The 25,948-nt window shown below is 50.5% G+C and overlaps 1 protein-coding gene across 1 annotated transcript in view; it reads right to left on the bottom strand.

Annotated features, from left to right (window-relative positions):
• The window catches only part of CCT6A (chaperonin containing TCP1 subunit 6A), a 134,243-nt gene that overhangs the window by 24,341 nt on the left and 83,954 nt on the right, over nt 1-25,948 (bottom strand). The window contains exons 7-12 of the mRNA XM_075336329.1: nt 16,243-16,402; nt 11,543-11,625; nt 11,363-11,459; nt 11,114-11,261; nt 9,133-9,266; nt 8,546-8,648 (exon numbers count right to left, since the gene is read on the bottom strand). Of these exons, the coding sequence (XP_075192444.1) occupies nt 8,546-8,648; nt 9,133-9,266; nt 11,114-11,261; nt 11,363-11,459; nt 11,543-11,625; nt 16,243-16,402 (725 nt within the window). The remainder of the gene's footprint in view (nt 1-8,545; nt 8,649-9,132; nt 9,267-11,113; nt 11,262-11,362; nt 11,460-11,542; nt 11,626-16,242; nt 16,403-25,948) is intronic.

A 25,948-nucleotide genomic window follows, 5' to 3' on the forward strand; every position in this document is an offset into this window, starting at 1 on the left:
GGGGTAAGGAGGAGTCCTTACCTTTGGACTGTTTAATGATTTCCGCCAATTGCTCACCAAACAGTCTGTCTCCAGATAATGGCAAGCTGGTTAAACATTTTTTAGAAGCAGAATCTGCTTTCCATTCTTTTAACCACAAGGCTCTGCGCAAAACTACAGAGTTGGCGGATGCCATTGAGGTACGGCTCGTAGAGCCCAGTACCGCATTGATAGCGTAGGTCGCAAACGCAGACATTTGTGTAGTTAGGGACGCCACTTGCGGCACTGCTGGACATATGAGAGAGTCCACCTGTGCCAGACCAGCTGAAATAGCTTGGAGCGCCCACACGGCCGCGAATGCTGGAGCAAACGACGCGCCGATAGCTTCATAGACAGATTTCAACCAAAGGTCCATCTGTCTGTCATTGGCATCTTTAAGTGAAGCCCCATCCTCCACTGCAACTATGGATCTAGCTGCAAGCCTGGATATTGGAGGGTCCACTTTTGGACACTGGGTCCAGCGTTTGACCACGTCAGGGGGAAAAGGATAACGTGTAACCTTAAGGCGTTTAGAAAAACGCTTGTCCGGATAAGTATTGTGTTTCTGGATGGATTCTCTGAAGTCAGAGTGGTCCAGAAAAGTACTCAATTTACGCTTGGGATACAGGAAATGGAATTTCTCCTGCTGTGCAGCTGCCTCCTCTGCAGAAGGGGCTGGGGGAGAAATATCCAACAGCCTATTGATGGCCGCTATAAGGTCATTTACCATGGCGTCACCATCTGGCGTATCCAAATTGAGTGCGGCGTCAGGACAAGACTCCTGATCACCCACCTCTGAGTCATCATATAGAGACCCTTCTCGCTGAGACCCTGATCCGCGTGATGACGTGGAGGGTCTCTCCCAGCGAGCTCGCTTAGGCGGACTGGGACTGTCATCGGAGTCAGAGCCCTCAGCCTGTGATGCCTGGGACCCCCTTGAATTACGGATTAATTCCAGCTGAGGGGGGCCGGGGAACATAGACACAGCGGTGTCCATGGTCTGAGCAACTGGCCTGGACTGCAAGGTTTCCAGGATTTTTGCCATAGTCACAGACATTTTATCAGCAAAAACTGCAAATTCTGACCCAGTCACCGGGGCAGGGTTCGCAGGCGACTCTGCCTGGGCTACCACCACCATAGGCTCTGGCTGACGAAGTGCCACTGGGACTGAACATTGCACACAATGAGAGTCGTTGGAGCCTGCTGGTAGATTAGCCCCACATGCTGTACAAGCAGTGTAAGCAGCCCTTGCCTTGGCACCCTTGCGTTTTGTGGATGACATGTTGTTGTCTCCCCAGAGTAATATAGGGTATACAGCCAAGAAGCGACCAAACAGTGCAGTATATATATATATAAATATATCTGGTACAGCGAAAAACAGTACACAAATATAACACTGTGGCACTAGTGGGGCCGCACGTATGTGCTGCTTACCGCCCGCTTAGCGCGGGTGTGTGGTCGCCAGAAAACCCTAGCCTGGGTCCCCCAGAGCCTGCGTCCGTTCTCCAGCCAGACTGCATGTGTATAATGGCTGCCGGCGTCCTGGGGAGCTGCAAGCCTGGGGGCGGGCCTAGGGCGTGCACAGAGAAAAAGCGCGAAGCCTGTGTCCTACTGTGCTCAGTGAGAGGGCTGGAGCATGTAAATCGTGCTCCAGCCCTCGGCGCTGCCGATTGAACAACGTCTCTCCCCTACCCTGATTGACAGGGTGGGGGGCGTTAACGAAGCGGAGCTAGGCCGCAGAACAAACCGGGAACTAAAGTTAGAAGCGCCGCCGCCGTAAAAGCGCGGTCGGCGCGTCCTCGGCGTACTACAAGTCGCAGCTGCGCCGCCGCTCCAGGGGCGGTCGGCGCGGCGATCCACACACATAAAGTCCCCCAGTAATCTGCGGGGACTATAAGCCCAGCGCTACAGTCCCCGGCGCACTAGCACACCCAGCAAGTCTGGGATGTGCGTGGCCCGTCATACGGGGACACAGAGTACCTGAAAGTTGCAGGGCCTTGTCCCTGAACGGCACTCCCGCTCCACATCCAGCAGGTTCTATGGGTCTGTGGATGGAGCCCGGCCTCAGGGCTTGGTGGCCGGTAAGATCCCACTTCCTCAGAGCCCCACAGGGGGATGGGGAAGGAAAACAGCATGTGGGCTCCAGCCTCCGTACCCGCAATGGGTACCTCAACCTTACAAACCACAAGTGGGGTAAGAAGGGAGCATGCTGGGGGCCCCATATGGGCCCTCTTTTCTTCCATCCGATATAGTCAGCAGCTACTGCTGACTAAACAGTGGAGCTATGCGTGGATGTCTGACCTCCTTCGCACAAAGCAGAAAAACTGGTGAGCCAGTGATCCCACTGGGGGTGTATAGCCAGAAGGGGAGGGGCCTTACACTTTTTGGTGTAATTGCTTTGTGTGGCCTCCGGAGGCAGTGCTATACACCCAATCGTCTGGGTCTCCCAATGGAGCGCCGAAGAAATTCCCTTCTTCTTTGTCGCTCCTTATTGGGAGACCCAGACAATTGGGACGTCCAAAAGAAGTCCCTGGGTGGGTAAATAATACCTCATAATAGAGCCGTAACGGCTCCGTCCTACAGGTGGGCAACTGCCGCCTGAAGGACTCGCCTACCTAGGCTGGCATCTGCCGAAGCATAGGTATGCACCTGATAGTGTTTCGTGAAAGTGTGCAGGCTCGACCAGGTAGCTGCCTGACACACCTGCTGAGCCGTAGCCTGGTGTCGCAAGGCCCAGGACGCTCCCACGGCCCTGGTAGAATGGGCCTTCAGTCCTGAGGGAACCGGAAGCCCCGAGGAACGGTAAGCTTCGAGAATTGGTTCCTTGATCCACCGAGCCAGGGTTGACTTGGAAGCTTGTGTCCCTTTACGCTGGCCAGCGACAAGGACAAAGAGTGCATCCGAGCGGTGCAGGGGCACCGTACGAGAAATGTAGAGTCTGAGTGCTCTCACCAGATCTAACAAGTGCAAATCCTTTTCACATTGGTGAACTGGATGAGGACAAAACGAGGGTAAGGAGATGTCCTGATTGAGATGAAAAGTGGGCAAGGCAAATGGCCAGGGAGAAAATCCCTGAGCAGAGCACCACGACAGGAATATTTTCCACGTCCTGTGGTAGATCTTGGCGGACGTTGGTTTCCTAGCCTGTCTCATAGTGGCAATGACCTCTTGAGATAATCCTGAAGACGCTAGGATCCAGGACTCAATGGCCACACAGTCAGGTTGAGGGCCGCAGAATTCAGATGGAAAAACGGCCCTTGAGACAGCAACTCTGGTCGGTCTGGCAGTGCCCACGGTTCGCCGACCGTGAGATGCCACAGATCCGGGTACCACGACCTCCTCGGCCAGTCTGGAGCGACGAGGATGACGCGGCGGCAGTCGGCCCTGATCTTGCGTAACACTCTGGGCAACAGTGCCAGAGGAGGAAACACATAAGGAAGCCGAAACTGCGACCAATCCTGAACTAAGGCGTCTGCCGCCAGAGCTCTGTGATCTTGAGATCGAGCCATGAATGTTGGGACCTTGTTGTTGTGCCGTGACGCCATTAGGTCGACGTCCGGCATCCCCCAGCGGCAACAGATCTCCTGAAACACGTCCGGGTGAAGGGACCATTCCCTAGCGTCCATACCCTGGCGACTGAGAAAGTCTGCTTCCCAGTTTTCTACGCCCGGGATGTGAACTGCGGATATGGTGGATGCTGTGGCTTCCACCCACAGCAGAACCCGTCGGACTTCCTGGAAGGCTTGCCGACTGCGTGTCCCACCTTGGTGGTTGATGTAAGCCACCGCTGTGGAGTTGTCCGACTGAATTCGGATCTGCTTGCCTTCCAGCCACTGCTGGAACGCTTTTAGGGCAAGATACACTGCCCTGATCTCCAGAACATTGATCTGAAGTGAGGACTCTTGCTGAGTCCACGTACCCTGAGCCCTGTGGTGGAGAAAAACTGCTCCCCACCCTGACAGACTCGCGTCCGTCGTGACCACCGCCCAGGATGGGGGTAGGAAGGATTTCCCCTTCGATAATGAGGTGGGAAGAAGCCACCACCGAATGGAAGCTTTGGTTGCCTGAGAGAGGGAGACGTTCCTGTCTAGGGACGTCGGCATCCTGTCCCACTTGCGTAGGATGTCCCATTGAAGTGGACGCAGGTGAAACTGCGCGAAAGGGACTGCTTCCATTGCTGCCACCATCTTCCCCAGGAAGTGCATGAGGCGCCTCAAGGGGCGTGACCGACCTTGAAGGAGAGATTGCACCCCTGTCTGTAGTGAACGCTGTTTGTCCAGCGGAAGCTTCACTATCGCTGGAAGAGTATGAAACTCCATGCCAAGATATGTCAGCGATTGGACCGGTGTCAGATTTGACTTTGGAAAATTGATGATCCACCCGAAACTCTGGAGAATCTCCAGAGTAACGTTGATGCTGTGTTGGCATGCCTCTTGAGAGGGTGCCTTGACCAGCAGATCGTCTAAGTAAGGTATCACTGAGTGACCCTGAGAGTGGAGGACCGCAACTACTGTAGCCATGACCTTGGTGAAAACCCTTGGGGCTGTCGCCAGGCCGAACGGCAGTGCCGCGAACTGAAGGTGTTCGTCTCCTATGGCGAAGCGCAAGAAGCGCTGATGCTCTGGAGCAATTGGTACGTGGAGATAAGCATCCTTGATATCGATCGATGCTAGGAAATCTCCTTGGGACATTGAGGCGATGACGGAGCGGAGGGATTCCATCCGGAACCGCCTGGTCCTTACGTGTTTGTTGAGCAGTTTTAGGTCCAAAACAGGACGGAAGCACCCGTCCTTCTTTGGAACCACAAACAGGTTGGAGTAGAAACCGTGACCCTGTTGCTGAAGAGGAACCGGGACCACCACTCCTTCTGCCTTCAGAATACCCACCGCCTGCTGAAGAGCCTTGGCTCGCTCGGGAGGCGGAGATGTTCTGAAGAATCGAGTCTGAGGACGAGAGCTGAACTCTATCCTGTAACCGTGAGACAAAATGTCTCTCACCCAACGGTCTTTTACTTGTGGCAGCCAGGTGTCGCAAAAGCGGGAGAGCCTGCCACCGACCGAGGATGCGGTGTGAGGAGGCCGTAAGTCATGAGGAAGCCGCCTTAGTAGCGGCACCTCCGGCGGTCTTTTTAGGGCGTGATTTAGACCGCCATGCGTCGGAGTTCCTCTGATCCTTCTGCGGCCTTTTGGACGAGGAGAATTGGGACCTGCCCGCACCCCGAAAGGACCGAAACCTCGACTGTCCCCTCCTCTGTTAGGGTGTTTTTGGTTTGGCCTGGGGTAAGGATGTTTCCTTTCCCTTGGATTGTTTGATGATTTCATCCAATCTCTCACCAAACAAACGGTCGCCAGAAAATGGCAATCCAGTTAAGCACTTTTTGGAAGCCGAATCTGCCTTCCATTCCCGCAGCCACAAGGCCCTGCGTATTGCCACCGAATTGTCGGCTGCAACCGCCGTACGGCTCGCAGAGTCCAGGACAGCATTAATAGCGTAGGACGCAAATGCCGACGTTTGAGAGGTTATGGACGCCACCTGCGGCGCAGACGTACGTGTGAGTGCGTCAATTTGCGCCTGACCAGCTGAGATAGCTTGGAGTGCCCATACGGCTGCGAATGCTGGAGCAAAAGATGCGCCGATAGCTTCATAGATGGATTTCAACCAGAGCTCCATCTGTCTGTCAGTGGCATCCTTGAGTGAAGCTCCATCTTCCACTGCAACTATGGATCTAGCCGCAAGTCTGGAGATTGGAGGATCCACCTTGGGACACTGAGTCCAGCCCTTGACCACGTCAGGGGGGAAAGGGTAACGTGTATCCTTAAGGCGCTTGGAAAAACGCTTATCTGGACAAGCTCGGTGTTTCTGGACTGCCTCTCTGAAGTCAGAGTGGTCCAGAAACATACTCTTTGTACGCTTGGGAAACCTGAAACGGAATTTCTCCTGTTGAGAGGCTGACTCCTCCACTGGAGGAGCTGAGGGAGAAATATCCAACATTTCATTGATGGACGCAATAAGATCATTCACTATGGCGTCCCCATCAGGAGTATCAAGGTTGAGAGCGGCTTCAGGATCAGAATCCTGATCAGCTACCTCCGCTTCATCATACAGAGAGTTCTCTCGCTGAGACCCTGAACATTGTGATGATGTCGAGGGGATATCATAGCGAGCTCGCTTAATCGGTCTGGGGCTGCGGTCCGTGTCAGAGACCTCACCCTGGGATCCATGAGACACCCCGGGAGGACATTGCTGTTCCAACTGAGGGGGACCAGGGGGCAATGATTCCACAGTGCCCCTGGCTTGAGATGCCGGCCTGGACTGCAAGGCTTCTAATATCTTAGCCATAGTCTCAGAAAGTCTTTCAGTAAAAACTGCAAACTCCGTCCCTGTCACCTGGACAGTGTTAACAGGTGGTTCTCCCTGGGCCACCCTTAGCAGAGGCTCCGGCTGAGAAAGTGCCACAGGGGCCGAGCATTGCACACAATGAGGGTCAGTGGAACCTGCCGGCAGTATAGCCGTACATGTTGCACAGGCAGCATAGTAAGTCTGTGCTTTGGCACCCTTGCTATTTGTGGACGACATGCTGTTGTCTCCTCTGAGCAATACAGGAGGGTATATAGACAAAAATCAACAGTGCACCATACAGTGTAAAGTATAGTCTATAATCATATAATCTATAAGTACACTTCTGCACTAGTGGGGCCAGCACCACAGGTGCTGCTTACCGCCTGCGCAAAGCGGTTGTGTGGGCACCAGAAATCCTGCCTGGGTCTCCCTGAGCTTGTCTCTCCTCTCCAGCGTTAGCAGAGCTGAGAGGAATGGCTGCCGGCGTCCTGAGGAGAGGAGGGAGCCGTGGGCGTGACCCAGAAAAGTGCGGGAACTGGTGCCCCACTGTGCAGAGTGAGGGGGGTGGAGTATGCAAAGCATACTCCAGCCCTCAGTGCTGCCGTCCTGTACAGCGTCCCGCCCTTCCCCTGACTGGCAGGCCTGGGGGCGGGAAGAAAACGAGACTAGGCCGCAAAAGCCGGGGACTCGAGTTATAAGCGCGGCCGCCGTATAAGCGCGGTCGGCGCGGAAGTCCCCGGCGCACTAACAGTCCCAGCCGCGCCGCAGTGATAACCATGGCAGCGGAGGTCAGCGCGGCAGTCCCCCTACACGAACACACTCAGCGACGCTGAAGTGTGTAATGGCACAAACGCAGTCAGCGCTGCTGTCCCCGGTGCACTAGCACACCCAGCAATGCTGGAATGTTGCTGTGCGCGGTCCCCACGGGGACACAGAGTACCTCAAAGTAGCAGGGCCATGTCCCTGAACGATACTCGGCTCCTATCCAGCATGGTCCTCAGGAGCTGTGGATGGAGCACGGTCTCCTGTGCCTGGAGACCGAAAGGATCCCACTTCACCCAGAGCCCTGATTGAGGGATGGGGAAGGAAAGCAGCATGTGGGCTCCAGCCTCCGTACCCGCAATGGATACCTCAACCTTAACAACACCGCCGACAAGAGTGGGGTGAGAAGGGAGCATGCTGGGGGCCCTGTTATGGGCCCTCTTTTCTTCCATCCGACATAGTCAGCAGCTGCTGCTGACTAAGCTGTGGAGCTATGCGTGCATGTCTGACCTCCTTCGCACAAAGCATAAAAACTGATGAGCCCGTGGCAGCACGGGGGGTGTATAGGCTGAAGGGGAGGGGCTTTACACTTTTAGTGTAATACTTTGTGTGGCCTCCGGAGGCATAGCTATACACCCAATTGTCTGGGTCTCCCAATAAAGAGCGACAAAGAAAATCAGTTTTATAAACTGTCATTACTTAGACATACAAAAATAATTTTGGATTATTATACACAAAATCCTCAAAAATCTACAGACATTACTAGAGAAAAACGAAGAAGTGAGAGGTGACCCATAACGCACCGTGGCTCCTCTTGCAGTTAAATAGCGAGAGCTGATGCTTGACACTGATCTAGCATTGCATACTGTACTACGCTTTTACCAAACGGTAGCATCATTTCATTACAGCAGTTGCCATTCGGTAACAGTATAGTACGTGGAAGGACTTAGTGGGAAAAACAAATTCCTGCTCTTTCACTGCGAGAAAGGCACCGGTGTGTTGTGGATCACGCTCTGCATGTTGAGCGCCCACAACTCGGAAGTTCAGGCACAACTTTGCCATAAAGTCAGGTCCTTTCAGAGGTAATATTGGCCTACTTCAGCTGTTTTGCTACAAGATTTTATTTAATGATTTTTATTACTAAATCTTTGGCTACTCAATGTTTTAGTAAAGAAAAAAGCAGCCCTGGATTGGTGGTAGGTAGTATACATACCATTCAAAAAAAAAAGTATGTTCAAAGTGAAGAAAAAAAAAAACAAAAAAAGCTAAACATGAACAAATGTAAATGTATACCTTTTTCTTAATAAGCATTTCAAAGCGTAAGCGTAACACTGTTAAGGAGACTAACCAGTGAGGCATTTGACTCTAAGAAGCATTGTCCTCTTTAGTCAAAAGATTTATCATTAAGAATGTAGGAGAGCGGTACCTGAATTTAGGTCTACACCAATGAGCTGTCCTGATTCTGCATATTCTGTCTGAAGTTTTACTAAGGTTTCTTGAGGGTCATATCCAGAGTTCTGAGCAAGAACCTGCAAGGTAAAGTAAGGAACATGAGTACCACTGCTGTTCTACTGTCATTGTCCCTAGTCAAAAACGGAAAACAGTCCCTTTAGATTACTGGCACTACAACCTTGTATTGACATAAAACATGAAGACCCCAGTCAGTCAATTGAGGCATTTTTGTGGGGCACAATGCAAGGTTGTGCAAATGTTTTGTAACTTGCCGGGTTCAGCAAGCGCCATCAAAATGAAGAAAGCTAGGACAATATGAGGCAAGGCGGTGTCTGCTCTTCTAAATCTGACGAGCTGTGCCACACCTTACAGACGCCTGGAGTAAGATTTCTGGCAAAAGACATGCCACTTAAGATGCTAGATCCCCTTTATAAAATCAGGAGCTTCCAACTCTACCATATCCCCCCCTATTAAGACTAGTGAATAACACAGTTCTTTATGAATCGGGGCTGAAAAAAACAAGGAAAGTGGAAAGCAAAAAAAGGTAATTAGTAGCCATACCTTGGGAATGATGAGGAGAGAATCAGCAAATGCCTGCACACCCAGCTGGGCTCGGCCTCTCACATTAGGTTTGTGCTTGACAAGTGCATCAGCAATTGCCACTTCGAGAGCACCCGCACCTGGTACCACGCAGCCTAAACAGAAAAAGCAATGGGATTATGATTCTTACACAAATTTTATATCTAAATATTCTGAAGTCACATTTTACATCAGCAGTTTTACATGTGACTGACAGTCCTAAAGGAGTCCTCTGGGTGTTCATGCTGCTTATAAGGGAACCTGTCTCCCCTTTTTTGGTATAATAAGCTGCGGCCACCACCAGTGGGCTCTTATATACAGCATTCTAACATGCTGTATATAAGAGCCCAGGCCACTGAGAACATATAACTGAATAGGATAACTGAAGTGAGCACTAATATATATATTCTGAGTGCAAGCCAAAAAAATACATACTATATAAGGATAAGGCTGCACATCAAACTTAGATAATGGTATAATGCCTCAAGCATATGGAAAAATATTGGAAAATACAATGAAAAATGCTACTTGCTAACTTGAACATGTGAATAATGAATTGCATACCTGCCATGAATATTAGGAAAAAGGAGATATTTAGCAATCGCATTGATCAATGTAACTGAGCCCCAAAACCTCGTCAAGGTATATCTCTACATTGGGGTCCCTAGCTCTGTGACCCTAACTGTGTGTCATCTCATTGCAATTAAAAACTGCTGTGGGTGGAGAGGGGTAACCAAGGACTGTCATATAGGAGATGGAAAAAACATGGCCGAAAGGGGCGGAGCTGTGTTCACATTCAGAAAAAAAAAAAAAAAATTCACATGTTCAAGTTAGCAAGTAGCATTTTTCATTGTATTTTTCCAATATTTTTCCATATGCTTGAGGCATTATACCATTATCTAAGTTTGATGTGCAGCCTTATCCTTATATAGTATATACTGTGAGAACATAAACATTTTTTTTTAATATTTACCTAACGGTCGCTCGGTTGGCCATATGGGCGTCTCCGTTCGCCGGCACCGCCTCTTTCGGCCATCTTCGTCGTTCTCTAGCCGCGGTGCATGACGCATCAGACGTCATACACACTCGCTGGCATTGAGGTCCTAAGTAGGCGCACTTTGATCTGCCCTGAATTGTAGTGCGCCTGCGCAGGACTGGCGAGTGTGTATGACGTAGGACGCGTCATGCACCTAGGCTTCAGAAAGAGGATGAAGATGGCTGAAAGAAGCGGCGCCAACACCGGAGAACGGAGACACCCATATGGCCCACGGCACGACTGTTAGGTAAGTATTATAAAGTGTTTTCTATGTTCTCACAGCGGCCTGGGCTCTTACATACAGCATGTTAGAATGCTGTATATAGGAGCCCGGTGGTAGTGGCCGTAGCTTATAGGCAAAAAAAAAGTGGTGACCGGTTCCCTTTAAACCAAAAGGCAGCATGTGTCAGAGCCTGGCTGCCCGATCCCAACAAAGTACTGACTCCTGCGGCCTGTGATACCGGGCAGAATTCCATTAAAGCACACGTGGAAACTAGGAGCTTTTGGGGAGACTAGGTCAGTGGATTATATAATGTGACTTAAAGTTGCCATACCTTCACCCACTACTGTACTGCTCACTCAGGTTGGATTTTTACCTGTCTGAATCTACTGTCCCCATGAATATTAGTATGTGGTAAAAGCATCTGGTCTGGATATTCTACAGTTATATACAATGCAGACCAGATGCACTTACCAATTTAGCACAGGAACATATACAATTTATGGTCATGGTAAGTGGCATTAAATAGTCTATAATTATTGGAAGTGGAGCCGAAAAAATAAATTCTGAATATGGAATACAACATTAATACTCCTAATTTTTTTTTTTATTATTCTTTAATGTGGTGTTCTATTTTCTAAAGTTTTTTTTTTTTTTAAAAAAATGAATAAATATCCCTTTAATTATTCCTTTTAATTTCAACTCACCATCCTCTATGGCATTTTTAACCGCTCGCAGACCGTCTCTGATAGCGTCTTTGATTTGCGTGAGTGTGTGTTTATTTGGCCCCTTGACCAGCAGGGTGACAGAACGTGGATTTTCGCATTGTTCAATGAATGTAAACTTCTCTTCACCCTGAAAATGATAGGCTTTGCAGAATTACAGAGGGAAAACTCTACAAAAGACACATACAAGAATATCTAGCATCCACAGTGTGCTGTGGAATACATACTCACCATAGTGTACTCATAAACAAGACCAGCATGTCCCAAGCAGTCAGGGGTGAGATCATCCACAGAGTTCATGGCATTGCCACCACAGGCAAGGGTAAGCCTAAGAAAAGGGCATCAGGCTTAATATGAGACACATACGACATAAGGAGGGCGTACCAAAAAGTAGACGAGAATGACACCCACCTTTCCATATTTCTCCTCTTTGCTCTACGGAGAGCCACTATTCCTTCTTTAGCAAGGGCATCCAATGAGAATGGGTCGATTCCCTAGAGGGCAGGAAACTTGTTAAAAGGATTATTATATGGACAGAAAGCCAACAAACCTTTAAAACATATGCCAACCCCTCAACGTGGGGGGGTCATACTCCATGCTAAGTTACACGTCAGGATACCATATTATATATAAGAAAAAAAGCCCATAAAAAAAAAAAAAAAAAAAAAAAAAAAAAAAAGGTACTCCGCAATTCAGACAACCCCTTCTTAATCACTGTTTTCCCCCGTTAAAACACCATCACCTATACCTACCTCCAGCCCCATTGCAGTGGTGTCGACACTCGCTCTCCAAACGTTCGCTCGACACAACAACGTCAAGTGACCCTTGCACCCCCCAATCAGCGCCGCCTACACTCATCCCGCCATCTGATAATTCCAACATCAAGAGGAAGTCAGAGCTGCAGCTGGCCCTTCACTTCTCTTGATGTTTGATACATCAGAAGCAGAGTAGAGGGAAATCAGCGCTGATTGGGTGCAAGGCTCATGTGATGTAACAATGTCACGTGAGCCCCGGGAGAGCAAGTGCCAACACCACTGAAAAAGCAACAGTATAGGTGTTATTTTAACAAGGGCAAACACTGTGGTTGAGAAGAGGTTGTCTGAGTAATGGACAATCCCTCTAAAGAGGTCTAGTATGGATTTTGCAGCAAATTAAAAACTTGGTATCCTATACATAAAAGGCTAGAAAGTCGTGAACCCCACAAGCTCTGTGCCCCTTATAAATGCTGTGTATGAGGTCTCACTACTAGAAATCATATCAATTTTAAGTACTAGAGACAACAGAGGATAATGTGGAGGTTAGCACTGCCTCCCTATACCCTATATTGAATTCCATGGGCTCATCAGTCTTTGCATACGATCGCTTAAAGAAGGGAATTTTGTTTACTTACCGTAAATTCCTTTTCTTCTAGCTCCAATTGGGAGACCCAGACAATTGGGTGTATAGCTTCTGCCTCCGGAGGCCACACAAAGTATTACACTTAAAAGTGTAAAGCCCCTCCCCTTCTGCCTATACACCCCCCGTGCATCACGGGCTTCTCAGTTTTGGTGCAAAAGCAAGAAGGAGGAAGAGTTATAAATTGGTTTAAAGTAAATTCAATCCGAAGGAATTTCGGAGAACTGAAACCATTCAACATGAACAACATGTGTACACAAAGAACAACAGCCCGAAGGGAACAGGGGCGGGTGCTGGGTCTCCCAATTGGAGCTAGAAGAAAAGGAATTTACGGTAAGTAAACAAAATTCCCTTCTTTGTCGCTCCATTGGGAGACCCAGACAATTGGGACGTCCAAAAGCAGTCCCTGGGTGGGTAAAATAATACCTCGTAATAGAGCCGTAAAACGGCCGTTTCCTACAGGTGAGCAACCGCCGCCTGAAGGACTTGTCTACCTAGGCTGGCATCCGCCGAAGCATAGGTATGCACCTGATAGTGTTTCGTGAAAGTGTGCAGGCTCGACCAGGTAGCCGCCTGACACACCTGCTGAGCCGTAGCCTGGTGCCGCAAAGCCCAGGACGCACCCACGGCTCTGGTAGAATGGGCTTTCAGCCCTGAGGGAACCGGAAACCCAGAAGATCGGTAAGCTTCGAGAATTGGTTCCTTGATCCACCGAGCCAGGGTTGATTTGGAAGCTTGTGACCCTTTACGCTGGCCAGCGACAAGGACAAAGAGTGCATCCGAGCGGCGCAGGGGCGCCGTACGAGAAATGTAGAGTCTGAGTGCTCTCACCAGATCTAACGAGTGCAAATCCTTTTCACACTGATGAACTGGATGAGGACAAAAAGATGGTAAGGAGATATCCTGATTGAGATGAAAAGGGGATACCACCTTAGGGAGAAATTCCGGAACCGGACGCAGAACCACCTTGTCCTGGTGAAACACCAGGAAAGGGGCTTTGCATGACAGCGCCGCCAGCTCAGACACTCTCCGAAGTGATGTGACTGCTACTAGGAAGGCCACTTTCTGCGAAAGGCGTGAGAGAGAAACATCCCTCATTGGCTCGAAAGGTGGTTTCTGAAGAGCCATCAGCACCCTGTTCAGATCCCAGGGTTCTAACGGCCGCTTGTAAGGAGGGACTATGTGACAAACCCCCTGCAGGAACGTGCGTACCTGTGGAAGTCTGGCCAGGCGCTTCTGAAAAAACACAGAGAGCGCCGAGACTTGTCCCTTAAGAGAGCCGAGCGACAACCCTTTTTCCAATCCGGATTGAAGGAAGGAAAGAAAAGTGGGCAAGGCAAATGGCCAGGGAGAAAAACCCTGATCAGAGCACCAAGATAGGAATATCCTCCACGTCCTGTGGTAGATCTTGGCGGACGTTGGTTTCCTAGCCTGTCTCATAGTGGCAATGACCTCTTGAGATAACCCTGAAGACGCTAGGATCCAGGACTCAATGGCCACACAGTCAGGTTGAGGGCCGCAGAATTCAGATTGAAAAACGGCCCTTAAGACAGCAAGTCTGGTCGGTCTGGTAGTGCCCACGGTTGGCCCACCGTGAGATGCCACAGATCCGGGTACCACGACCTCCTCGGCCAGTCTGGAGCGACGAGGATGGCGCGGCGGCAGTCGGACCTGATCTTGCGTAACACTCTGGGCAACAGTGCCAGAGGAGGAAACACATAAGGGAGTTGAAACTGCGACCAATCCTGAACTAAGGCGTCTGCCGCCAGAGCTCTGTGATCTTGAGACCGTGCCATGAATGTTGGGACCTTGTTGTTGTGCCGGGATGCCATTAGGTCGACGTCCGGCATCCCCCAGCGGCAACAGATCTCCTGAAACACGTCCGGATGAAGGGACCATTCCCCTGCGTCCATGCCCTGGCGACTGAGAAAGTCTGCTTCCCAGTTTTCTACGCCCGGGATGTGAACTGCGGATATGGTGGATGCTGTGGCTTCCACCCACATCAGAATCCGCCTGACTTCCTGGAAGGCTTGCCGACTGCGTGTTCCCCCTTGGTGGTTGATGTATGCCACCGCTGTGGAGTTGTCCGACTGAATTCGGATCTGCTTGCCTTCCAGCCACGGCTGGAACGCTTTTAGGGCAAGATACACTGCCCTTATCTCCAGAACATTGATCTGAAGGGAGGACTCTGTCGGAGTCCAGGTTCCCTGAGCCCTGTGGTGGAGAAAGACCGCTCCCCACCCTGACAGGCTCGCGTCCGTCGTGACCACAGCCCATGATGGGGGAAGGAAGGATTTCCCCTTCGACAGAGAAGTGGGGAGAAGCCACCACTGAATGGAAGCCTTGGCTGCCCGTGAAAGGGAGACGTTTCTGTCGAGGGACGTCGACTTTCTGTCCCATTTGCGGAGAATGTCCCATTGAAGTGGACGCAGATGAAACTGCGCAAAAGGAACTGCCTCCATTGCTGCTACCATCTTCCCTAGGAAGTGCATGAGGCGCCTCAGGGGGTGCGACTGGCCTTGAAGGAGAGATTGCACCCCTGTCTGTAGTGAACGCTGTTTGTCCAGCGGAAGCTTCACTATCGCTGAGAGAGTAAAACTCCATCCCAAGATATGTCAATGATTGGGCCGGTGTCAGATTTGACTTTGGAAAATTGATGATCCACCCGAAATTCTGGAGAGTCTCCAGAGCAATGTTCAGGCTGTGTTGGCATGCCACTTGAGAGGGTGCCTTGACCAGCAGATCGTCTAAGTAAGGGATCACCGAGTGTCCCTGAGAGTGTAGGACTGCTACCACTGCTGCCATGACCTTGGTGAAGACCCGTGGGGCTGTCGCCAGGCCGAAAGGCAGTGCCACGAACTGAAGGTGTTCGTCCCCTATGGCGAAACGCAGGAAGCGCTGATGCTCTGGTGCAATCGGTACGTGGAGATAAGCATCTTTGATGTCGATTGACTCCTTCGCACAAAGCATAAAAACTGAGAAGCCCGTGATGCACGGGGGGTGTATAGGCAGAAGGGGAGGGGCTTTACACTTTTAAGTGTAATACTTTGTGTGGCCTCCGGAGGCAGAAGCTATACACCCAATTGTCTGGGTCTCCCAATGGAGCGACAAAGAAATCTGGAATATCAGTGTTAAAGTGATACAAAAAAGTGCATAGTGAAGATTACGGTATTAACCCAGGTTCAGATGAAAATATAAAAAATTTTTTTAAAAATTACAATGGATTTTTTCGTCTTCGTTAATATCCGTATGATATTAATTTGTATACATAAGTAGATCAGAAACTTTACTCATTAATACTAAGGTATCCGTACAAATCGGACATAATACAGATGATGCGTATAGCATCTGTTTTTTTTTTCCCCTTTGCACACCCAGTCATGAATAACGGGTCTCATCCAAAATACGGGCGAGAATAATACATGCTGCAATTTTTGTTTACATATGGACGCTGTGTGAAAAACATTGTTCGGTGTGATATGAGACCGGACACATTTATATAACACTGTGGTTGTACGAACCGTTACCCTGCAGAGAAGCACATGCAAGAATGTACTGTTCTTCTGAATACATACCAGTAAATTAGGTTTTCACCAGCAGCAGAGGAAAAAGAACAGGCTCTCTCTAGCACAAGATATAAGCCAAGGGCGCTACCGATCACACTTGGGTGTTGCTTGTGCAGATACAGTCTGAGAGCAATACTGGGGAAATCTCACCTTCTGGTTGATCACGATGAAGCCTTTGCCAGAATCTCCGCACACTTTATGCTTGAGGGCTACGATTTTATTTACCCTCTCTTCAATAAATTTCCTCTCAGCTTTGACTAATTTTTCCCGCTCCTCTGCACTTTTGTAGAAAAATCCGGAATTGACTTCACTGTGTGAATAAAAAAACAAAAAACAAAACATAACATTTCTACATATGTACCACGTGTTACACCACAAATCCTAGCAAAGTATTATCCAGGGTAAAGTGAGAATATTTTAGGCCACGTGCACACACTGAGTATTTGGTGAGGTTTTACCTCAGTATTTATAAGGCCATGTGCCCAAATTGCGTATTTGGTGAGGTTTTACCTCAGTATTTGTAAGGCCATGTGCCCAAATTGCGTATTTGGTGAGGTTTTACCTCAGTATTTGTAAGGCCATGTGCCCAAATTGCGTATTTGGTGAGGTTTTACCTCAGTATTTGTAAGGCCATGTGCCCAAATTGCGTATTTGGTGAGGTTTTACCTCAGTATTTGTAAGGCCATGTGCCCAAATTGCGTATTTGGTGAGGTTTTACCTCAGTATTTGTAAGGCCATGTGCCCAAATTGCGTATTTGGTGAGGTTTTACCTCAATATTTATAAGGCAAAACCAGGAGTGGATGATAAATGCAGAAGCAGTACTCATGTTTCCATTATATATTTTTCCTCTGTCCAACTCCTGGTTTTCGCATACAAATACTGAGTTAAAAACTCAAAACACGGAGGTAAAAAAAAAATTACCAAAAAAACTCAACAAAAATTGCACATGACCTTACAAATACTGAGGTAAACACAAAAAAAGCCAACAACTCGCCAAATAGTCATAATGTGCACATAGCCCAATTGTCGCATAATTGGAGCATTGAAAGGGAACCTGTCAATTCGAAAAATGCTGCTTACCTGCATATATTGGGTTAACCCCTTAACGACCCATGACGTACTAGATACGTCATGGATCGTGTGCCGGTAAGCCCCGCCCCCTGCCGCCGGCAGGCGGCGGCGAGACGCGCACATATCAGCTGTTATCAACAGCTGATGTGTGCCTGCTAGCCGCGGGTGGAATCGCTTCCACCCGCGGCCATTAACCCCTTACATTTCGCTGCCAAAGTCTTGGCAGCGATATGTATATGGGCGCCGCCATGACAGTGACTTACCCCGCCCCCACCGGAAGTCACGTGACATGATCACGTGACTTTCGGCGGTTGCCATGGTAGCACAGGGTCATGTGATGACGCCTGTAGCTAACATGAGTCACATCCTCTCAATGCCGGAATACAGCCGGCATTGAAAGTGAAGCAGCAAATCTGCAGTTCTCAGCTCTGTAGCTGAGATCTGCAGATAGTGCAGAGCGATCGGATTGCTGATCGCAATAGCCCCCTAGGGGGACTAGTAAAATTAAAAAAAAAAAAAGTAAAAAAAAAGTTTTAAAAAATTAAAATAAAAAAACCTAAAAGTTCAAATCACCCCCCTTTCACCCCATTGAAAATTAAAGGGTTAAAAAAATAAAAAATACACACATTTGGTATCGCCACGTTCAGAAATGCCCGATCAAAATATAAAATCAATGAATCTGATCAGTAAACGGCGTAGCGGCAAAAAAATTCCAAACGCCAAAATTACGTTTTTTGGTCGCCGCAAATTTTGCGCAAAATGCAATAACAGGCGATCAAAACGTAGCATCTGCGCAAAAATGGTACCGTTAAGAACGTCAGGTCGAGACGCAAAAAATAAGCCATCACTGAGCCTCAGATCCTGAAAAAATGAGAACGCTACGGGTTTTGGAAAATGGCGCAAAACGTGCGCCACGTTTTTTGGACAAGCTTGTGAATTTTTTTTAACCCCTTAGATACAAGTAAACCTATACATGTTTGGTGTCTACAAACTCGCACCGACCTGAGGCATCATACCCACACATCAGTTTTACCATATAGTGAACACTGAATAAAATATCCCAAAAACTATTGTACAATCCCACTTTTTTTGCAATTTTTCCGCACTTGGAATTTTTTTGCCGTTTTCCAGTACACTATATGGTAAAACTTATGGTTTCATTTAAAAGTACAACTCGTCCCGCAAAAAACAAGCCCTCATATGGCAAGATTGATGGAAAAATAAAAAAAAGTTACGCCTCTCGGAAGAAGGGGAGCAAAAAACAAAAACGCAAAAACGGAAAGTGCCCGGGGGCTGAAGGGGTTAAAGAAGGGAATTTTGTTTACTTACCGTAAATTCCTTTTCTTCTAGCTCCTATTGGGAGACCCAGACAATTGGGTGTATAGCTTCTGCCTCCGGAGGCCACACAAAGTATTACACTTTAAAAAGTGTAACCCCTCCCCTCTGCTATACACCCTCCCGTGCATCACGGGCTCATCAGTTTTGGTGCCAAAGCAGGAAGGAGGAAACTTATAAATTGGTCTAAGGTAAATTCAATCCGAAGGATGTTCGGAGAACTGAAACCATGACCCAAAAGAACAATTCAACATGAACAACATGTATACACAAAAGAACAACAGCCCGAAGGGAACAGGGGCGGGTGCTGGGTCTCCCAATAGGAGCTAGAAGAAAAGGAATTTACGGTAAGTAAACAAAATTCCCTTCTTCTTTGTCGCTCCATTGGGAGACCCAGACAATTGGGATTGTCCAAAAGCAATCCCTGGGTGGGTAAAAGAATACCTTGATAAAAAGAGCCGAAAAACGGCCCCCTCTTACAGGTGGGCAACTGCCGCCTGAAGGAGTCGCCTACCTAGGCTGGCATCTGCCGAATCATCGGCATGCACCTGATAGTGTTTCGTGAAAGTGTGCAGACTCGACCAGTTAGCCGCCTGACACCTGCTGAGCCGTAGCCTGGTGTCGCAATGCCCAGGAAGCACCGACGGCTCTGGTAGAATGGGCTTTCAGCCCTGCAGGAATCGGAAGCCCAAAAGAACGGTAGGCTTCAAGAATCGGTTCCTTGATCCACCGAGCCAAGGTTGACTTGAAAACCTGAAATCCCTTACTCTGGCCCGCGATAAAGACAAGAGCGCATCGGGCCGGCGCAGGGGCGCCGTGCGAGAAATGTAGAGCCGGAGTGCTCTCACCAGATCGAATAAATGCAAATCCTTTTCACATTGGTGAACTGGATGTGGACCCAAAGAGAGTAAGAAGATATCCTGATTGAGATGAAACGGGGATACCTTAGGGAGAAAGTCCGGGATCGGACGTAGAACCACCTTATCCTGGTGAGACACCAGGAAGGGGGCTTTGCCTGACAGCGCTGCTAGCTCAGACACTCTTTTGAGTGATGTGACTGCCACTAGGAAGGCTACCTTTTGCGAAAGGCGAGATAGAGAGATCCCGCATCGGCTCGAAAAGTGACTTCTGAAGAGTCGTCAGCACCCTGAAAAGATCCGAGGGTGCTAACGGACGCTTGTAAGGTGGGACTATGTGGCCAACCCCCTGCAGGAACGTGCGGACCTGCGGAAGCCTGGCTAGACGCTCTTGGAAAAACACGGAAAGCGCCGATACTTGTCCCTTGAGAGAGCCGAGAGACAAGCCCTTGTCCATTCCAGATTGAAGGCAAGAAGAAAAGTGGGCAAGGCAAACGGCCAGGGAGTAAACCCTGAGTCAGAGCACCAGGATAAGAAGATCCTCCAAGTCCTGTGATAGATCTTGGCGGACGTTGGTTTCCTGGCCTGTCTCATGATGGCAATGACGTCTGGAGATATCCCTGATGACGCTAGGAGCCAGGACTCAATGGCCACACAGTCCGGTTTAGGGCCGCAGAATTCAGAAGGAAAAATGGCCCTTGAGACAGCAAGTCTGGTCGGTCTGGGAGTGCCCACGGTTGACCCACCGTGAGGTGCCACAGATCCGGGTACCACGATCACCTCGGCCAGTCTGGGCGACGAGGATGGCGCGGCGACAGTCTGACCTGATCTTGCGTAACACTCTGGGCAGTAGTTCCAGAGGAGGAAATACATAAGGCAGTCGAAACTGCGACCAGTCCTGAAGTAGCGCGTCTGCCGCTAGAGCTCTGTGATCCTTGGACCGAGCCATGTATGCCGGGACTTTGTTGTTGCGCCGGGACGCCATTAGATCGACGTCCGGCGTTCCCCAGCGGCAACAGATCTCTAGAAACACGTCCGGGTGAAGAGACCATTCCCCTGCGTCCATGCCCTGGCGACTGAGAAAATCTGCTTCCCAGTTTTCTACGCCCGGGATGTGAACTGCGGAGATGGTGTAGGCTGTGGCTTCCGCCCACAGCCGAATCCGCCGAAGTTCTCGGAAGGCTTGACGACTGCGTGTGCCGCCCTGGTGGTTGATGTACGCAACCGCCGTGGCGTTGTCCGACTGAATTCGGATCTGCCTGCCCTCCAGCCACCGCTGGAACGCCTTTAGGGCTAGATACACTGCCCTTATCTCCAGAACATTGATCTGAAGGGAGGACTCTGTCGGAGTCCAGGTTCCCTGAGCCGAGTGGTGGAGGAAGACCGCTCCCCACCCTGACCGACTCGCGTCCGTCGTGACCACAGCCCCGGCTGGGGGCCGGAAGTATTTTCCCTTCGCCCAGGAAGTGGAAAGAAAGACGTTCTTGTCTAGGGACGTCGACCTCCTGTCCCATTTGTGGTGTCCGATAGAAGCGGACGCAGACGAAACTGTGCAAGGGAACTGCCTCCCTTGCTGCCACCATCTTCCTTAGAAGTGCATGCGGCGCCTCAAGGGGTGTGACTGGGCCCGAAGGAGAGAGTGCACCCCTGTCTGTAGTGAACGCTGATTATGCAGCGGAAGCTTCACTATCGCTGAGAGAGTATGAAACTCCATCCCGAGGTAAGTCAGTGATTGGGTCGGTGTCAGTTTTGACCTTAGAAATTTGATGATCCACCCGAACCCCTGGAGAGCCTCCAGAGCAATGGTCAGGTTGTGTTGACATGCCACCCAGGAGGGGGTCTTGACTAGAAGATCGTCTAAGTAAGGGATCACCGAGTGGCCCTGAGAGTGTAGGACCGCCACCACTGCTGCCATGACCTTGGTGAAGACCCGTGGGGCTGTTTCCATCTCTGGTGCAATCGGCACATGGAGATAAGCATCCCTGATGTCGATTGATGCTAGGAAGTCTCCTTGTGCCATCGAGGCGATGACAAGCGGAGAGATTCCATCCGGAACCGTCAGGTTCTCGCATGTCTGTTGAGCAGTGTGAAGTCCAGAACGGGGCGGAATGATCCGTCCTTTCTTGGTACCACGAACAAGTTGGAGTAAAAACCGCGACTACGTTCTTGAAGGGGAACGGGTAACGCAACTCCTCCTGCCTTCAGAGTGTTCACCGCCTGAAAACGTGCATCAGCTCGCTCGGAGGGCGGAGATGTTGTGAAGAAACGAGTCGGAGGACGAGAACTGAGCTCTATCCTGTAACCGTGAGACAGAATGTCTCTCATCCAACGGTCTTGGACATGTGGAGACCGCTCCCCTGACCTGGACTGCCATGCAGAAAAGTTTCTCTGGCTCGGCTGTGGCCTGTTGGACGATGAGATGGGGACCTAGCTGAGGGTGCTAAGGTCTCTTTGGTATGGGCTGGGTAAGCACGAGACCATTCCTTTGGAATGCTCAATCGATTCATCCAATTGTGCGCCAAACAATCGGTCGCCAGAAAATGGCAAACCGGACAAGAGCTTCTTGGAAGCAGAGACTGCCTTCTATTCTCGTAGCCACATGGCCCTGCGGACTGCCACCGGATTGGCGGATGCTACCGCTGTACGGCAAGCCGAGTCCAGGACAGCATTCATGGCGTAGGATGAAAATACCGACGCCTGGGACGTCGAAGACGCTAATTGCGGAGCAGAGTATGACCGCATTAATCTCAGACAGAGCAGCTGAGATAGCCTGGAGTGCCCACACTGCTGCAAAGGCTGGGGCAACGGACGCGCCTATGGCTTCATAGATGGATTTCATTAGGAGCTCTATCTGCCTGTCCGTGGCATTCTTGAGCGTTGAACAGTCAGCCACTGCTACTACGGATCTAGCCGCCCGTCTAGAGACTGGAGGGCCACCTTGGAACACTGAGCCCAACCCTTAACCACGTCAGAGGGGAAGGGATAACGTATGTTATTAATGCGTTTAGTAAAACGCTTGTCCGGGAAAGCCTTGTGCTTCTGGACAGCATCTCTGAAGCATTGAGAGCCACGTCCGGACAGAGTCCTGGGCTGCGACCTCCGCCTCATCCTCTAGAGAGTCCTCAAGCTGAGACTCTTGATGAAGTCGGGGAAGATTCTAAGCAAGCCCGCTTAGCCGGTCTGGGACTGCAGTCCGTGCCGGAGTCCCCCACGTAATAACTAGAGGTCCCCCCAGGAGCCCGCTGCGTCGCGGACCGAGCGGGGCCTGTGAGCGATCCCGCAGTGCCATATGGCCCGAGCAATGCTCAAAGTGATCACTGAGTATGTACCGCTATATATATATATATATATATATTCTAGAATTTACGTATTGTGTAGTTCATGTATGATTTCTGTTATATATATATATATATATATATATATATATATATATATATATATATATATATATATATATATATATATATATATATATATATATATATATATATATATATATATATATATATATATATATATATATATATTTCAGCACTCTAGGTGGCCCAGCCCGATGGGAAGAAGCCACCTGGCTTACCGACCGCTCAAGCAGTGTGTGCTGCTTAAAAACATGGCTGTCGGCGTTTACAGGGGAAGAGGGGGCCGTGGGCGTAACCCCAAAAGTGCGGGAATCTGGAGTCCCGGAGTGAAAAGTGAGGGGGGCGGAGGAAAGCCAAGTGTGCTCCAGCCCTCACAGTCGGCGTCAAACCGACCGTCCCGCCCCTCCCCCCTGACTGGCAGGTCCGGGGGCGGGAGTTTAAGGCACTAGGCCGCAAAAGCCGGGGGCTAAAGTTAAAAACCTCGGCCGGCCAGCAGGCGCGGTCGGCGCGGTAGTCGCGTACTACCCCCGCAGTCGCCACCAAGTCTGAGGCCAAGGTGCTCCATGCACCGTCCCCGAGGGGACACTGAGTACCTGTGCGGGGATCTGTGCCGTAGAGTGATTAGTGAGGGGGGCGGAGGACAGCCCAGTCTGCTCCAGCCCTCACTGTCGGCGTCAGCCCGACCGTCCCGCCCTTCCCCCTGACTGGCAGGTCCGGGGGCGGGAGTTTAAGGCACTAGGCCGCAAAAGCCGGGGGCTAAAGTTGAAAACCGCGGCCAGCCAGCAGGCACGGTCGGCGCGGTAGTCCCGTACCAACCCCGCAATCGCTGCCATCCAAGGTGCTCCATGCACCGTCCCTAAGGGGACACTGAGTACCTGTGCGGGGATCTGTGCCATAGAGTGATTAGTGAGGGGGGCGGAGGACAGCCAAGTGTGCTCCAGCCCTCACTGTCGGCGTCCGACTGACCGTCCCGCCCTACCCCCTGACTGGCAGGGCCGGGGGCGGGAGTTTAAGGCACTAGGCCGCAAAAGCCGGGGACTAAAGTTAAAACCACGGCCGGCAAGCGGTAGTCCCGGCGTCATACCAATCACTGCAGTCGCTGCAGCGTCTGAGGTCCAGGTGCTCTATGCACCGTCCCCAAGGGGACACAGAGTACCTGTAGATGCAGGGCCCTGTCCCTGATACTCAGTCTCCTGTCCGTCAGATTCCCTCAGGGGCTGCGGAGGGAGCCCGGTCCCAGTGCCTGGATGACCGGATAGGATCCCACTTCTCCCAGAGCCCCTAAGGGATGGGGAAGGAAAACGGCATGTGGCTCCTGCCTGTGTACCCGCAATGGGTACCTCAACCTTAACAACACCGCCGACTCAGTGGGGTGAGAAGGGAGCATGCCGGGGGCCCTGTGAGGGGCCCTCTTTTCTTCCATCCGATAAAATCAGCAGCTGCTGCTGACTAAAATGGGAGCATGAGTGCATGTGTGCCTCCTTCAACACAAAGCATAAAAATGATGAGCCCGTGATGCACGGGAGGGTGTATAGCAGAGAGGAGGGATTACACTTTTTAAAGTGTAATACTTTGTGTGGCCTCCGGAGGCAGAAGCTATACACCCAATTGTCTGGGTCTCCCAATGGAGCGACAAAGAAAACTTATAAATTGGTCTAGGGTAAATTCAATCCGAAGGATGTTCGGAGAACTGAAAACCATGAACCAAAAGAACAATTCAACATGAACAACATGTGTACACAAAAGAACAACCAGCCCGAAGGGAACAGGGGCGGGTGCTGGGTCTCCCAATAGGAGCTAGAAGAAAAGGAATTTTCGGTAAGTAAACAAAATTCCCTTCTTTGTCGCTCCATTGGGAGACCCAGACAATTGGGACGTCCAAAAGCAGTCCCTGGGTGGGTAAAAGAATACCTCAATAAAAAAAGCCGAAACGGCCCCCTCTTACAGGTGGGCAACCGCCGCCTGAAGGACTCGCCTACCTAGACTGGCGTCTGCCGAAGCATAGGTATGCACTTGATAGTGTTTCGTGAAAGTGTGCAGACTAGACCACGTAGCTGCCTGACACACCTGCTGAGCCGTAGCCCGGTGCCGCAATGCCCAGGACGCACCCACGGCTCTGGTAGAATGGGCTTTCAGCCCTGAAGGAAGCGGAAGCCCAGAAGAACGGTAGGCTTCGAGAATCGGTTCCTTGATCCACCGAGCCAAGGTTGACTTGGAAGCCTGCGAACCCTTACGCTGGCCAGCGACAAGGACAAAGAGCGCATCTGAACGACGCAGGGGCGCTGTGCGAGACACGTAGAGCCGGAGTGCTCTCACCAGATCCAAAGAGTGCAAATCCTTTTCACATTGGTGAATTGGATTAGGGCAAAATGAAGGTAAGAAGATATCCTGATTGAGATGAAAAGGAGATACCACCTTAGGGAGAAATTCCGTAACAGGACGCAGAACCACCTTATCCTGGTGAAAAACCAGGAAGGGGGCTTTGCATGACAGCGCTGCCAGCTCCAACACTCTACGGAGCGATGTAACTGCCACTAGAAATGCCACCTTCTGCGAAAGACGTGATAAAGAGACATCCCGCAGCGGCTCGAAAGGTGGTTTCTGAAGAACCGTTAGCACCCTGTTAAGGTCCCAGGGTTCCAGCGGACGCTTGTAAGGTGGGACTATGTGGCAAACTCCCTGCAGGAACGTGCGGACCTGCGGAAGCCTGGCTAGACGCTTTTGAAAAAATACGGATAGCGCCGATACTTGTCCCTTGAGAGAGCCAAGAGACAATCCCTTGTCCATTCCGGATTGAAGGAATGAAAGAAAAGTGGGTAAGGCAAAAGGCCAGGGAGTAAACCCCTTATCAGAGCACCAGGATAAGAAGATCCTCCAAGACCTGTGATAGATCTTGGCGGACGTTGGTTTCCTGGCCTGTCTCATGGTGGCAATGACATCCTGAGATAACCCTGAGGACGCTAGGAGCCAGGACTCAATGGCCACACAGTCAGGCTGAGGGCCACAGAATTCAGATGGAAAAACGGCCCTTGTGACAGCAAGTCTGGGCGGTCTGGGAGCGCCCACGGTTGACCCACCGTGAGATGCCACAGATCCGGGTACCATGACCGCCTCGGCAAATCTGGGGCGACGAGAATGGCGCGACGACAGTCGGACCTGATTTTGCGCAGCACTCTGGGCAGCATCGCCAGAGGAGGAAATACATAAGGCAGTCGAAACTGCGACCAATCCTG

Source organism: Anomaloglossus baeobatrachus, chromosome 2 (genome assembly GCF_048569485.1).
Source record: "Anomaloglossus baeobatrachus isolate aAnoBae1 chromosome 2, aAnoBae1.hap1, whole genome shotgun sequence".
NCBI classification, from domain to species: domain Eukaryota; kingdom Metazoa; phylum Chordata; class Amphibia; order Anura; family Aromobatidae; genus Anomaloglossus; species Anomaloglossus baeobatrachus.